The sequence below is a fragment of the Eurypyga helias genome, unplaced genomic scaffold (assembly GCF_000690775.1).
Source record: "Eurypyga helias isolate BGI_N326 unplaced genomic scaffold, ASM69077v1 scaffold12005, whole genome shotgun sequence".
Lineage (NCBI taxonomy): Eukaryota > Metazoa > Chordata > Aves > Eurypygiformes > Eurypygidae > Eurypyga > Eurypyga helias.
Genome location: NW_010249540.1, coordinates 19,326 through 34,945, shown reverse-complemented (window position 1 = coordinate 34,945; position 15,620 = coordinate 19,326). Strand labels below are relative to the sequence as shown.

The 15,620-nt window shown below is 45.5% G+C and overlaps 1 protein-coding gene across 1 annotated transcript in view; it reads left to right on the top strand.

Moving 5' to 3' along the window:
• EML6 (echinoderm microtubule associated protein like 6) overlaps nucleotides 1-15,620 on the top strand; it is a gene marked incomplete at its 5' end in the record, with an annotated part of 70,758 nt that overhangs the window by 53,607 nt on the left and 1,531 nt on the right. The window contains 15 exons of the mRNA XM_010151401.1: nucleotides 956-964; nucleotides 2,585-2,663; nucleotides 3,856-3,985; nucleotides 5,115-5,217; nucleotides 5,514-5,530; nucleotides 6,822-6,995; nucleotides 7,684-7,892; nucleotides 8,701-8,858; nucleotides 9,519-9,633; nucleotides 10,537-10,725; nucleotides 11,578-11,750; nucleotides 12,739-12,901; nucleotides 13,253-13,356; nucleotides 14,508-14,661; nucleotides 14,956-15,056. Coding sequence (XP_010149703.1) covers nucleotides 956-964; nucleotides 2,585-2,663; nucleotides 3,856-3,985; nucleotides 5,115-5,217; nucleotides 5,514-5,530; nucleotides 6,822-6,995; nucleotides 7,684-7,892; nucleotides 8,701-8,858; nucleotides 9,519-9,633; nucleotides 10,537-10,725; nucleotides 11,578-11,750; nucleotides 12,739-12,901; nucleotides 13,253-13,356; nucleotides 14,508-14,661; nucleotides 14,956-15,056 — 1,878 coding nt within the window. The remainder of the gene's footprint in view (nucleotides 1-955; nucleotides 965-2,584; nucleotides 2,664-3,855; nucleotides 3,986-5,114; nucleotides 5,218-5,513; nucleotides 5,531-6,821; nucleotides 6,996-7,683; nucleotides 7,893-8,700; nucleotides 8,859-9,518; nucleotides 9,634-10,536; nucleotides 10,726-11,577; nucleotides 11,751-12,738; nucleotides 12,902-13,252; nucleotides 13,357-14,507; nucleotides 14,662-14,955; nucleotides 15,057-15,620) is intronic.

The following is a 15,620-nucleotide window of genomic DNA, read 5'->3' as shown; positions in this document are numbered from 1 at the left end:
TGAATAGATAAATATAAAAGTATATGTGTGTGTGTGTGTGTTTCCAAATTAAATCTCATGCTTACAACCCGGTGATTATCAACCATGTCATAGTGGTAGTGTTTTGGCTTGCTCTTGTCGTAAACATTAACGGATATTCCTAGGTAAAGACATGTAAAAACGATCCATTTAAAAATTACACTAAAACAGAAAAAAGAGCAGGAAGCATATAAGGAAATGAGTTATTATTTCTGTAAGTGCTGCTTGAAAGGCCCTGGTAAATCTGGGCCGAAGCGGCTTTCGCTGCTCCAGCATCACATCATGATTTTATTTTGCAAGAGAATTAAGTTTTGCAAGAATTTCCTCCTCCCCGTCTCTGCTGGCGATTGTGCTGCTGTTCGGTCCAGTCACCACCGAGGGTTACATAACGGGACTTGACTGACCACTCTCAGAGAAAATAAAGGTACTTGTTTCCCTGTGAATAAAATAGTACAGGCTGTCCCAGTAAGTTTAGTTGGCCTCCTGGTGAACAATTCTGAGCCTGAACTGCAGGCGGAAGGAGGATAGAAAACAAATGTCCATTGTGTGAAATGCCCAGCAGTGCTCATGAGACTGAGAAGTTTCTACCAGTTTCCATCCCTGTTAGGCATGTGAAAATAAACACACACATGGAATCACATTCTCCATCAGTATGAAGTGTGCAGGAAGGATGGATGGAGCTTCCTTTTCCCTCCGTCCTGTCGGATCTCCAGCTCAGAGTACACCCAGGGCTGCCAGGGCGTGACGTTTCTCCATTTGTAGACTGGTGCACTCTTTAATTTCTGTTTTAGTTCCTGCTGGCATGTTCGAATAGCATGTTTTGTGCCGCAGAGGAATGACTGATGGACTCTAAAAATGCTTGTGCATGAGTAAAGTGGTCAGAAGTACACCTAAACTGTATTAAGTTTCTTACTTGGCTTTGTTTGCTGCTTGCAAGGGGATCAAGGTAACTCTTTTGCTCTTTTAATGTCACAAGATCACCTGCTAATGTACTTGGCTAGCACTTAGTGAGTTTGCTTGTTTGCTTGAGAAGTGGGTTGGTCTGTTTACTTCCAGCTTTGTTCTGCCTTTTCCAGCGCTCAGATTTTCACGCTCCCGCGAGAAGTATTCTAGCTCTGTAGCAATAAGCTGTGTGCTGGCTGTGCATTTGCTCAGTTGTTGCCTTTAATGCCTTCCATAACAACTGCAATTCCAGAACCAGCAGCTCCCTCTAAGCAAAAGGGATTGCGTTCTTCTGGGAGTAAGTTTTGCAAAATGAGAGTTAACGGTAGTTGCAGTATAAGGACAAGAACAATCTCATTTTCATGGCATATATAATGTGTGTCAAGCCTGCCCGTTTTTGAATTGTCAAACTGTGGGGATGCCTTCCAAATTCGAGCGTTTATTAAATACGGTGAGGCCAGGCACTTTGTTTTTTCATTTGCAGAGCCCCACTGTGTTTCAGCCTGTCTCCAGAGCCTGCACTTTAAAGGCATGCAGTGGGCTAGGGTTAGCATTATTAACAGCAGCCACCAAGTGATGTTTTGGAGCCAGCATTTAACCGTAATACCTGGGTTTATTCTCTTGCTATCACCACTTCTACCACAACCATCTAGCAAGATCCATTTTCTCAGCGAAAGATGATCAAATGTGGTCAGAACCAAACAAATCTTGTGTCAGACCAGAATGCAGGCCAGATTTCCGTGGGCTGATGTCTGCAGTAATCCAGGACAGCTTTTGTGGCTCTGTTCTGCTGTTGACAGGGTTAGATTTAGCCCTCCTGAATTTCTGTTAACAGAAAAGGAGTGTCATTTGACTAAATTAATGTGATGGTCACCTAAGGAGGAGCCTGTGCAGCAGGCATTTGGTTTTGTAAGGTCATGAACTTCCCGAGCCTGAGCTCCCTCTGCTCCCCTTAGGTTTCTGCCTCTCCCTTTTTTCATGGAAGGATCAGAGGGTAGCAGTAATGGTTATCTGGCTTTAAAGACCATTTGCACGAATCAAGATTCGTTTCAGTCTGTGTTCTACATTTGTCTTTGCAGCTACTTTTAGCAACTGTAAATAGAAATGCTTTGCTGGCCTTAGTGTCTGTTAAATTCCCACGGATGGGTGACTTGCACGTTTAAAACCATGATCATTTTATCTCTAATATGATTTTGAGAAGATTTGAAGTCTTGTCAAGGTTTTATGATGGACTTTCTCAGAAGAAGTGAGATTGGGGAAAGGTCAACTGCCAGCTGTAGAAAACCTTTTAGACCTTTTCTGAAAGGAACAATTTACAATCATTTTGTATTTGAGGGTTTTTTCATGGATTTAAGTCATTATGATTTAAAAAAAATAAAATTGCTGTACAACGGTCTGTTCTACCACTCATCCCCAAAATCTACATCCATGTTATTTCTGCTTTTTCCATTAAAACGCATATGATTTCAGCCAGTTTATTGTGCAACACTAAAAACCAAGCACTAAGCTCCTACGGTTGCAATTGGCCGTTTCCTGTTCACATACAAAGCATGCTATGGTGTTGAAGGTTTTATTTTGCTTTCCAACATACTGATTGTCATCTTCTTTTACATGTTTGTTTCAGGCCACCAGTCAGCAGAGCTGCTCCTCAACCTGAAAAACTGCAAAAGAACAATATCAGCAAAAAAAAGAAACTGGTTGAGGTCAGGCTTAATGCTTTCTTGTTTCCTTTAGAAGTCATACATGCTAGGTGAAATTCATCCCGGTTTTGAGGGAGCTGAAGCCTTTGTAGGTAGAAGAAATTCCGGAGGTAGGAGAATTTTCCAGAAATTTCTGGGAAGTGCTTTCTGCCCTGGTGGCAAACACCTGAAGATGTGATAGACAGCAGCATCCATCAGAAAGAACCTCAGTTTCAGGGGGTGAAAGCTTACCTATAGTATTGGATCTCTCCAACCCCCAAACGTGTTGCTTAACTCGGGGGGCAGGTAGAGCGGAGGTGTACGTATGTCCACGGCAGAAGCCACACTCGCTACGTAACCCTACGGGAAATACGGCCAGAATCTGCCCTTTCACACATGGGAAATCAGACGGGTGGTTTTTGAATTTGCTCATTTACTTCACAACAGACGTTCTTCCCCGAACTGTAGGCCAGCCCCCAAAAAAGCTTTTTGGAATTTCCACGTACCATGCTGAACAAGGAATGTACCCTGTGCTCTGTGTGGACAGTGTGGGACGGTTGCTTGGCCTGTCAGTGTCACTCACGTGGGTCAAAGTAAGCTGTCACTGTGCTGGGGCAGATTCATCAAGTCTGTCTTCTCGGCTACAAAAGCAACTGTCACAGCAATCCATTAACCATTAAGCTTCTCTGGAGGAAGTTTCCTTGGCAATTGCTTATTGTATGCTGAAGTTACACCTCTAATTAATGTTTTAATTATAGAGTTACTTACAGCCTGCCTTTGCTTCTTGTAAGGACTTGGAGGTCAGAATTTGGTAGTTTATGAGGACTGAAAACTTTTAAGTAGAAGTAAAGACACGTGCAAATATCTGCTACCCTAGGTAGATACTAAACTGTGATGGGAACATTAATAAAACTGGACCCGTCTTGTAAGTTGTAAATATTTTGAATGGAAATGTACAGAAACAGAATATTTACAGCTGACTGAATTATTAAAGAAACAATAATACAGATGCAGTGCCTTAACATTGTAGATAGCCTGTAAGAATGCCATGCCTCAATAAATTAGCAGATTAATTATTGTTTAATCATTCTGTTGCCTCTACGAGGTATTTGTAACTTGTTGTAATTACTTTAGAACTGTGCATATGTGATCCAAACTCTGTAATCTCCTTGTTTCTCCTTCCATTCCACTCTTTCTCTCTGTTCTACTTGACCAGGAGCTGGCTTTAGACCATGTCTTTGGATACAGAGGATTTGATTGTCGCAACAACCTTCATTACCTAAACGATGGTGCTGACATTATTTTCCACACAGCTGCAGCAGGCGTAGTTCAAAATCTTTCTACTGGTAATTCAACTTGAAACAATACTTTGAGATTAAGAAATGCTTCACAAGTGAAATATTTTTGAGGGAAAAGTCTTAACTTCTTCACATTCCTGTAACCTTCTCATATTTTGCATCTTGATAAACAATGTAAAACCAGCGTTGGATGGCTGTTGTATCAGATTGACAGTTTCTCCTGTTCTGGTCATTCTGTAGAGCCATCTTGTTGCTCTCAGCAGGTAGGAGACTCTGCTAGGAAGTGTAATAAGAATCTGTTCTACTTCTGCCTTGTGCCTTGCTAAACTCCCCACTGAAGACCCAGGAACGGCTTTCTCAGGGGAGGGAGCCTAGCTTCTGGAATGACTAGTGGCCCCAAAAACGTTAGGAGTGGTAACATCCATTGTTTGGGGTTCGCAGAGGAGTTCTCCAGGGAAGGGTACGTTTTGGTGGAATACAGTGTGAGCAAGTTGCTCTTTGGAAAGGGTAGAAATATGCCCTGCCTTTTGGGTAATGGAAAAGAGGAAAACCAAGAAAAATTTATCTGGCCCTAAGTCGTAGCACCAACATCTCTATGCTTCATAGCTCAAGAAACAAAGATTAAAGGCATTTGGGCTTTACTTTATTCCCTCTCGGTGCCACAGGGAGCCAAGCAGAGCGGAGCGCTCAGCAGCTGTGCTGGCAAGAAGGGGCGGGGGCAGAGAAGCTGTCACATCTGGTGACCCTGGGGGACTCCCGTCCTAGCGCAGCCTCCAGCCCGGGGAGCTGGGAAGCACGGTCCCATCTGCTCTTCTTGGGCCCTTTCCCTTGGGAGGAGGATATTGCAAAGCACAGACTTCCCAGGGCTTGGCTTCCCGCCGACCGCTTCCTTTTGCTGGGAAAGCTGGGCCCTGCGTTTGCCAGTCTCGCTCTTGATTTAAGGATGATTCTTGGGCTGATTCTGGGTTCCCTGTGCATCGCTTGTTTACGGAAAATTGCTTTTCTGTATGTCTGTGTTAATGGGGACGTTCAGAGCGTGTTTGGTAAGGGTGGCCGGGGATGCCCGCCCCTCCCCCGCAGCGTGAGCCTGGCAACCGGCTGCTTGAATGTTCTTTGCTGCGGTGGTGGCTCTGTCTTCGACGCTGTTGTGAATAAAAACGTGTTTGAATTTCACTAGGTAGTCAGAGTTTCTACCTGGAGCATACTGATGACATTCTCTGCCTCACTGTGAACCAGCACCCCAAGTATAAAAATGTTGTGGCTACCAGCCAGATCGGTAGGTGACTCTCCATATAGCAAGGTTTTACTCAAAAATTGTCGGGGGCACTGATGTCTTTTGGGCTTTTCCGTGTAGGAATTTTACCGGGACATGCCAGTGTTGCTGTCCTCGCGTTTTCTTGTTAGATTTTAAAGACATCATCGCACTTCAGGCTTTTCGTATGATTCCTCTGCTTGTGAGGCATTGGATTTTGGAGTTAAAATCACTGAGTGTGGAATCACTCAACAATCTCCTTAATCTGTAATCACAAGATTCCAGAATTCCCTCTTTCCTTCCTGCATCCAAGGCACTGTGTAGCAGTAGCAGGCTTAGCAGTGAGAACACAGTAATGACACTTTCCGATGCAGAAGTGCAGAAGCTGTATGGGAAAGGAAGGAAACAGAGGGAAATCTCCACACAAGTTCCAACATGTGAAAGGGGCCAATCGTGAAACCACGTGTCTGCCTGTGTTTATTATTTAAATTATTTTATTTACATGGAGAGTCCTGTTAGATGCTCCCGTGCCTTCTGGAGGAGTAAACTTTGTATGGGAAGTGCGGGATCACGTGTCCCAAGCCTTGAGAAGGATCTGTTGCCTTTTGCTTAAACTGGCTTAATACTGGGATAATTACCTCCATGGAAAAGAATGGTGTCACTCTAACCCTTACCATTCTGGGAGGAGCCTCGAGTCCATGGCTTCTGCCATAAGGAACAGAAAATCGGCAGTAGAGACGAACACCTCGACAAAGCCCCCTCGCTGTCACTCCTGTTTACTGTGGAGTAAACACAAAAATCCATCCGTGCTGTCAGAGATCCGGTTCAAAATGATGATTTCTGTGACAGGGAAAAGGTGACCATTAAAGGCCCTTTTTCTAGTCTGTCAACAAGAGCCTGTGAAATCAGTGTTTCTGATTTTGGTTGATGTTTTGTATAACTACGGCTTCATTTTGCTTTTAAATGTAACAGTTTTTTAAAACTGCATGTCTTCAGCATTGCTTTTAAACCTCAGAAGTACTAAATATTGTTGCGGTATTTGTGTATAAAAAGCAATATACCCAAAAAAGTTCAACAATATTCCTGCTTATTTGTTTTGTTGATTTAATCCATATCCATTTCCAAATTTTTAATTTTTGTTTCCCCCCCCCCTTCTGGTGCTGATGCTGTCCCCTTCAGCATTAGAAACGTGACTTATTTCACCTATTGTTTTCCCTTGGTGCTTCCTCATTTGCCATTGCTCTCTCAATGCAGGTGATATGACAGAATTGCCAGGTAAGGCTGATTCCTTTGTGAATTCTAGTCAGCAGACCTCTGTTAAAGTCTCCTGTTCCCTCGTTGTATCTGTGTGAATCGCGGATACAAGTGAAACATCTCCCATTTCTTTTGCATGAGGTTCTCCATAAATGTTACATTGTTCTTCTCGAGCCTGTCTTACTCCATGAAACATGATGATTTCCACCCTGTCTTTTGCAAGCTCTTTCGTTTGAGTAGTGTTAATCTTAAAACAAAAACCCCACGACTTCTAAGTGTCTGTTGAGGTTAAATGTTCTTGAAAAATGCTCATTTCGCACTGAAGCTTTCCAGATGCTGAATTAACTCTCTTTTTAACGCGTCTCTTTTTGCACGCAGGTACAACTCCCACAATTCATATATGGGATGCTATGAGTAAGCAGACAATTTCAATGCTGCGTTGCTTCCATACCAAAGGGGTCAACTATGTTAACTTCAGCGCAACTGGCAAACTCCTGGTTTCAGTGGGAGTTGATCCAGAACATACTATCACAGTGTGGAGGTGGCAAGAAGGTAACTGGAGAAGTCGTGTTCCTTCAGCCGAACAGAGCTGCGTACCAGCTTTTCCTTTCAAGTCTTTGGGGTAGATTTGTGTTCTTACTCTGAGTGTCATGGCTCCCTAACTCCCAGTTAAAGGAGATAGCAAAGTGCTAGAAGATATGAATAAGAAATTTTAAACTTCTACTGTAAATAGAAGTTAAGGCAAGAATGTTGTTTAATACAAAATTCTATGAAATTCAGGGAAGTATTTTCTTTTTCTTCCTAAAATGCTTGAAATTCTACACCACAGAATTTCAGCCCTTGGGAAGTCATTTCCGGAAAAGAATTCTCCTCTTGAGAGCTGGCAGAGGGGAGAGGAGGAGTGTCTCGGCTCCTTACCTGTTTCCCTGTGTGTTTTGCTCACTGTTGAGATTCAAAATTTCTGTGTTGTTATTTGACTGACCAGGGAGACAAATCATGTTGTGAAGACCTAAACCTGCGTCTCCTAAGCCTGTCAGAGGCAGTGGAATAACCAGGGGCCTGGCAGGTTTCATGAACTGAGCTATCTGTTACACGACATAATGTTGGGATTTGCTTAGCTTTCAGCATCTGGGACACAGTTCTCTAATCCAATACCAGGTCTACTGATTTTAAAGTCATATGACAGCTTAATTTTGCAGGTAAATGTAACTTTATTTTTATCCTTTCCTAATTAAAACAGGGGCTAAAGTTGCTAGCAGGGGAGGACACCTGGAGAGGATATTCGTGGTAGAGTTCCGCCCGGATTCAGACACTCAGTTTGTGTCTGTTGGGGTAAAACACATGAAGTTCTGGACATTAGCTGGCAGTGCTTTGCTTTATAAGAAAGGAGTCATTGGTTCCATGGAAGATGCCAAAATGCAAACCATGCTTTCTGTTGCCTTCGGAGCAGTGAGTTCAAATTACTTGCTACAGAAATACCTTTTTATGAAAACTGCAAGTGCTGACTGTTGCAATGCAGAGCAAGGCCACGGAGCTCTTGCTTAGGAGTCAAACCTTTGATTTAAAACCTGTCTGCCTTTACGTTCTCGTGTCAATTTTCCAAGCAGGGCTGAGTTTCTCTGTCAATGAACATTTATTAATGTCTGTGCATGCTTACAGCATGGCGTTTATTTTTGAACGCGGCTAGTGATTTAGCTCTTCAGGGGTTAACTCAAAGAAATGTGATGCTGTTGGTTTGTGTATGGGCTCTGCAGCCTTATTTGTGCAGACAGTGTTTGGTATGACGTGTGATCCGACTAACGGTGACAGTGTCTAATAGTCCCCTGTATGACCGTCAAGGAACCATAGCGCCGTGCTTTAGACTTCACAGTTAAGGAAAACAACATGCTAAGGGTGAAAAAGCAGTGTCACTCCGATACTGAGGCCTGAAATAGCTTCTGCTTCATCCAAAAGCCCCACAGAAATTACCTTTGCAAAGGTTACGCTTAAGTTACACTAATCACCATTTCGGAGAACCCCTTGCTCCTAATTATCCACCCCTGACAACAGCACTACTGTGTGAAAAGTGAGTGTGTAACATCAGGCACTCAAAGCCTCGTCCTTGTGCCCAAGCAAGTGACTGTTGTCAGAAATTGTTTAATACTAAACATTTCTTTCTATTCCAAAGGCATTATTCCCGTATAAAATAGGAGTAATGTAATGGACACTGCAGACCCTAAAAGTATTTATTACACCAGAGATTGTTGCTGTGTTGCAGAATAACCTCACGTTTACTGGTGCCATAAACGGAGATGTCTACGTCTGGAAGGATCATTTTCTGATCAGGCTTGTGGCCAAAGCTCACACGGGGCCAGTGTTTACAATGTACACCACTCTTCGCGATGGACTCATCGTTACAGGAGGGAAGGAGAGACCGTAAGACACCTCGTCTTCCTCAAGCGCGCGACTTTTGTCTCTCTCATGTGATTTTTATTTATCCGGTATCCACGGCACACGCAGTGCTTCCCAGAGATAGATGGGATCTCTGCTGCAGCAGTGCCAGTCTAAATTTCACATAATGTATCTTGGTAAGTGAAGGACCAGTGAGCAGGACACTCAAGGGTCGCAGTAGTGCACGTCCAGTGAGCAGTAGATGGGAACGTCTGTATAAGCTCCTCGTTGCCCGAGCTCCTGCCAGCCTGGAATCAGTGGGGTTTTCTTCATTTTTTCAACTCTGTCAGACTACAGACAACCTCTCCCAGTGGAGACCACAGATAGTTAAGCTCTTTGATGTACAAATAGCATATTTGCCAAGCTTACCTCGGGGACAGAGGTTTGAGATTAAGTGACAGGAGAACAATTTGGTTTTCTCTGATGAGGCAGATACTGCTTAAAACACGCAGTGGGATAGCATTTACCATTCTGTGATTTAAACTATTATTATTTACTCTCCATTACACAATAGTGAGAGGTCTTTCAATACAGTAGAAGGTGGTTCAATGTGTGTCACATTTAGTCAAGAAGATACTGATGGGATTGACCTGTGGGATCTGTGCCAAAGGAGACCTCTGGGTAACACTATGCCCTTCCTTTCAGCACTAAAGAGGGGGGAGCTGTGAAGCTTTGGGATCAAGAGATGAAACGGTGCCGAGCCTTTCAGCTTGAGACAGGCCAGCTCATCGAGTGCGTGCGCTCCGTCTGCAGAGGAAAAGTAAGTGAGCTGACGCGGCAGATGTTCTGCCTTGGCGCACGCATGGTGGGAGACTTTTGTAAAGGGGCGGGAGGAGCTTTGTCTGCCTGCCTAGTGCCTTTTTTTCACTTGTCTTCCCGAGCTCAGCGCTGGGCTTCAGCCTGCAGGCAACTTGTAAATGTTGTGAAAGGAGCGTGTGATGCTGCAGGAGTGTTACTGCGTACGGTGGGTGTCTGTCCAGCCCAATGCTTCGTGGAATGGTCTCCATTTAACTTCTTTTGTTGAGTCTCGGGAATTTGATAACAGCACCACAGAGGAGCGTTGGTTTATATTTCTGTTCAAACAGCCATTATCCACTTCCAAACTGTATCCATCCATGCTTTTTCCAAGTGTTTGCCAAGAAAGCTCTGGCAGTTTAGACAACAACAGTATGGCTGGAGTAAAGGCCATGTGCTCATAAGCCATCTAACTGGGCCTAAAACCCTGCTTTGATTTTTTTTTATTGTATGATGTAGGGTAGAGTTGGCAGTGCTGGACTGATGATTGGACTTGGTGATCTTAAAGGGCTTTTCCAACCAAAACAATTCTTTGATTGTATGAAAGATTAAGTTTAGTTACTTCAGAGTTTTGAGACTTGTGCTTTGCCAACCTGTATGTAAGCACTTCGATCTGAATTAAAATCCTTAGCAGCAAGCTGGAAATCCACCGCAGGCACTCGACGCCAGAACACGATACCGGCTTTTGAGAGGTGAAGGTGCCAGTGTTTTACTTTCCCATTTCTAAGATGCTGCATGGACAAGCAGTGTAGATCGGGGGGGTGACCACAGCGATCTCTGCAATACATCAGTACTTTCCCGCTGTTGATACATTCTGTCTGTAGTACTGGCAACCCATCTCTCCTCCTTTATTTCCGGCTACAAACAGGGGAAAATATTAGTGGGAACAAAAGACGGAGAAATCCTCGAAGTCGGAGAAAAAAATGCTGCTTCAAACTTGTTGATTGACTGTCACATGGAAGGAGAAATCTGGGGCTTAGCAACTCACCCCTCAAAGGACATATTCATTTCTGCAAGCAATGACGGAACAGCAAGGATCTGGGACCTGTCTGACAAAGTGAGTATCACTAAACGCAAAAGTTGATGAGTAAAAAGGATCGTTTCATACAGCCGTGCATTTTTCCAGCTATGATGAGCCGGCTGCACCCATGCCTCTCAACAACTGGGTGAAGGCTGCAGCGTTCCTTCTGGTTTGGTACGGTTCTTTCCTGCCATGTGGCGATGGAAAGGGTAAGTCCTTGGCCAGGCGGCACACTGTGCTTCCCAAAAGAAATGCAGTTATTTGAAAGCACTCGTGCTGACTTTTGTCCCTTTTGTCCTTTATTGCTTATCGTGATCTAAAAAGACAGGCTGGCGTGGATTAAGGAAGCATTTTAATTCCACGCTGACAGACTGAGGACCCAGATTGTGCCATCACTGACTAATCCAGACCCTGACAATAAGCCTGGCAAGCATGGCTCCCTCCTTTTTACAGCCTTTCGTTAGAACCGATCCTGTTGCTTATGGGTAGTTCAGGATTCTTTTTCCAAGTCAAATTGGATCACTTCTCAATGGAGAAGCCCTGCCCTGATCAACAGGGGCAGAAGCTATCAAACTCCCCTTTCAAACTAAACAGGGAATCGAGTTTCCAGCCCTTTCTGCTAAATAGGGTTTATTCTTTCTGGTGTAAAACCTGAAGTCAGCCTGCAACAAGATAGCTGCACGCATGAAACTCCTGTCTGAATTACATTTTGAAGCCTGTTTTGTGACATATGCCTGGTGGGACGTGATTTCTGATGTGAAATTTCAAATTCCTATTTAGAGGAAATGATAGACAATTTAATAAGTGACTTTTGTACTTTGGAAGCTTTCCGTTTGCTTGGTAGTTTGCTCCAGGGGAGGTACGAGCCTTTTGCTCTTGTTCCTGCAGAAGCTGCTGAACAAAGTGAATCTGGGTCACCCAGCAAGATGTGCCGCATACAGTCCCGACGGCGAGATGGTCGCTATCGGCATGAAGAACGGAGAGTTCGTTATTTTGCTTGTTAACAGCCTTAAGGTTTGGGGCAAAAAGCGAGACAGGAAGTCTGCGATTCAGGATATCAGGTGTGTCAGAAATTTCTGTTGAATTATAGTGTCATAAATTGATAGAATGGTTTGGGTTGGAAGGGATCTTAAAGCCCCCCACCCAGTCCCACCCCCTGCCATGGGGAGGGACACCTTCCACTAGACCAGGTTGCTCCAAGCCTCATCCAGCCTGGCCTTGGACACTTCCAGGGATGGGGCATCCACAGCTTCTCTGGGTAACCTGTCCCAGTGCCTCCCCACCCTCTCCATTAAGAATTTCTTCCTGACATCTAATCTAAACCTCCCCACTTTCAATTTAAACCCATTACCCCTTGTCCTGTCACTACAGGCCCTTGTAAAAAGTCCCCCCCAGCTTCCTTGTAGCTCCTTCAGGCACTGGAAGGTGCTATAAGTCTCCCCAGAGCCTTCTCTTCTCCAGGCTCAATGCACAGCCCTTACTCAAGAAAAAGTCCCTCAAGTTCCATGTCGGCTTCCAGGTTCCTTATAGCTCCGTATTTGTTGAAACCTGCATGAAATCATGAAAGGCAGGTACTGCCTGACCGGTGGCTTTACGTACGCCTAACGTTTATATCTACAGATGCCTGAAGCTGATGTGTCCTACACACAGCTTACACACACTCTTTTGCCCCCTGTGATTATTTCGGTTATAGCCACTTGAGTATAGTCATTTGTGCGCTGTGGAGCTGTGATCACGGGAATTGACATTGTAGCGGGTTTTAGAGCAGCAATTCCTGTTGTTTTCTCAGAGGATTAGTGTTACTGGGCGCAACGTGCTCTGCGCTTCATGCAAGTGCAACAGGAGCATCCGTTAGCTACCTGCAACATCCTTCATCCTCCTCATCTGTTCAGCATCAAGGGTTGGTTTGGATTCAGTCTTGGTGTTGATAGATGGTTTTTCTTGTTTCCCAGTAAAAGAAATTGGTTTTTTTGTGTTCATGTGAGAAGCAACAGAAAATCTTGTGCAGAAACAGTAAATTCTATCCCCATTCCATGTTTTGTTGTCCAGGATCAGCCCAGACAACAAGTTTTTGGCAGTGGGTTCGCAAGAACACACTGTGGATTTTTATGATCTCACTCAAGGCACAACCCTAAACCGAATAGGCTACTGCAAAGACATTGCGAGTTTTGTCATCCAGATGGATTTTTCTGCCGACAGCAGGTACATTCAGGTACGTCTGCGTGTTTGTACTTTGGCCTCCCTGGTGTCAGATGTCTCTCCAAAGGCGTCCCCAAAGGTTTAGTAAAATCGGGTTGAGACAAAGCAGTGAGTAAATACCTAAAGGAGCCCCGCCAGCTGTGCAGTGCGCAGATGAACACCTCAATTATCAATCGTCCTGAAACACTCTTATTACTTCCTGTTGCGTACAATGAATTGTAACTAATTAGGAAAAAAGGAGAAGTTTTATCCTAGATGTTTATTTCCTGATAAAGCCTGTTGAGACTATTACTGCTGGAAATCTCACAGATAAAGCGAGCGATGGATTTGTGGCAGTTACCTGTGTTTTCCCTGCCTTCTTCAGGTATCAACAGGTGCCTATAAGCGTCAAGTTCATGAGGTGCCGCTGGGAAAGCAAATAACGGATCCTGCGGTAATCGAAAAGATCACCTGGGCCACGTGGACAAGGTAAAACACCGAAGAGCAGAGTGCTACTTGATCAGGGACGGGTGTAACAGGGCTAAGATGAGATCGCACGGTGAGACGGTGTCAGCCAAACCCCTGCAGCGTCCCCAGGGTTTGGCCAACCTGCAAGAGAGCATGCCAATGCTCGCCTTCCTCTAAGCTCTTACACACTTCTTCACACACGCTTGTAGCTGGTTGGTGTCTGTAGTAACACTAAGGGCTGCTGGCCACATAGACACAGCAGCTTGTGCCACTCGTCCCAGGCTTCCCAAGAGCGAGGGGCCTGGCCACTCATATGGCTCTGCTCTGCTTAAAGCTTTGCCACGCTGGCGCAGGCGCTACCGAATCCCACGGCAGCAAACACGAGCAGCAGCAGAGGCACCGAAACATGAGCCGATTGCACTAAGGAAGGAGTCGTGGGTATCACTGAAGCATATTTACTGACACGGATTTGTGTAGGACCTTCCCAACAGGATTACAAAACTGTGGCCGCGCTTCTACTGTAGAAAGTGGAACGGGCCAAAAGCAGATCTGAGCTAAACAGCGGGTGGTAAGACAGGCAGTTTTTAGGAGAAGGTGATTGAGAATCCTCCTACTCGTCCTGCTCTGTTATCAAGCATCAAAATCTGCCCCAAATCACTCATCAGGACTCTTGGCAGAGTGTGGGAGAGGGGCAGACGCATCTGACAGCCAATATGCAGGTAAATAAGAATGATTATAGAGGAGCTTAAACTAAGGGCAGAACGGCTATTTTAAGAAATACTCGACATGCAGACAAGCGTTCCCTCAGTCAGGGACCTATGGCTAAGGGAACGTGGCTGTCAAAAATCACTGGAGGGTGTGCAGGCATGTCTGTGAGGAAAGGAGGAGACCATAGCTGCACAAACTGCTTGTATCAAATGATGTGAGCGGTTTCACGGGAGATAAACCTCAGGATTAATGGACAGAGATAGTTTGTGTCACACAATAAAAGGTGTGTTCCTGTGATCCCCTCTATTATGGCATCAGTGCAATGATTTAGAGGGAAAAGACTTGTTTTTAAAAGTGGCAGGTTTTATACCAGGCTGTGCTGCCTCACCATGCTCTGGAAGAGAGCAGCAGCAAGTCGTTCTGATGGTCTAGTGCTCATTTTTTTCCACTTGGTTTTGGAACAGCATCCTTGGAGACGAAGTCATTGGAATTTGGCCACGAAATGCAGATAAAGCAGATGTCAACTGCGCATGTGTGACCCACGCGGGCCTAAACATAGTCACAGGAGATGACTTCGGCCTGGTGAAACTGTTTGATTTCCCATGCACAGAAAAATTTGTAAGTGGATATTTCATTTTAATCTAAACACCGTGCTTCTCCCCATGCTCAGATCCCTCAGCGTACGGCTTTAAGGTGCCCAAACGGCGTGGTCATCTCCCGGCTGCTCCCAGCCAGCGTGGGAGCTCGCTGCGGGCAGATCGGCGGGGAGGGCGCAACGCACAGGATGGGGCGCGGAGCTGGGATTGCCGTGGGCTCCAAGACACCCGTAGGCTGGGGAGGTGACTTTGTCCACGCTCGCAGGGCAACCGTCGCTCCGTACCAGTCCCTGAGCTTCTGCCCTTGTTCCAACAGGCCAAACACAAGCGGTATTTTGGGCACTCCGCGCACGTCACCAACATACGCTTTTCTCACGATGACAAGTACGTTATAAGTACGGGAGGAGACGACTGCAGGTAACCGCTTCATTATTTTTAGGGTGATCAAAACCACTGCGTGTACCAAACCCATGGCAACGCCTGTAACGCCTTTCCCAGCCCGCTCTGCTCTCCCCGAAGCCTGCCGATGCGCAGTAGTCTTCTCCTACTCCGGAGTTGCTGTAGTCTGCGGTCACTTGCACGCGATTTGCTGCTGCTGGTCATGTCTGCTGGGTAGAACACCTTGTGGCTGGGTTTCCGTGTCAGCAGAGCGCAAGGCACCTGCTCGGAGCGCCTCGGCTTGCCTTCGACGCCGGGCACCAAGAGGCTGGTGCTGCAGGAGCCCCAGCTGCTGGCGCAGGAACCCCGCCTGTGTCGGAAGAACACGCACCTCAGAGACAGCTGGTGGGGGTGTCAGTCACACAAAAATAACCCAACAGCTCCAGCCCAGCGAAGGGTGGGACGGGAATTCTGGCTGACCAGAGGGAGAGACCAATTTAGAAAGACATTTCAAGTAACAGGCAGCTTCTCAAAAGGTGCCTTAAGTTTGCATTGGGGTGTTTTGGGATTCGCTTTTTCCTTAAAATAAGGATCACAGATGTG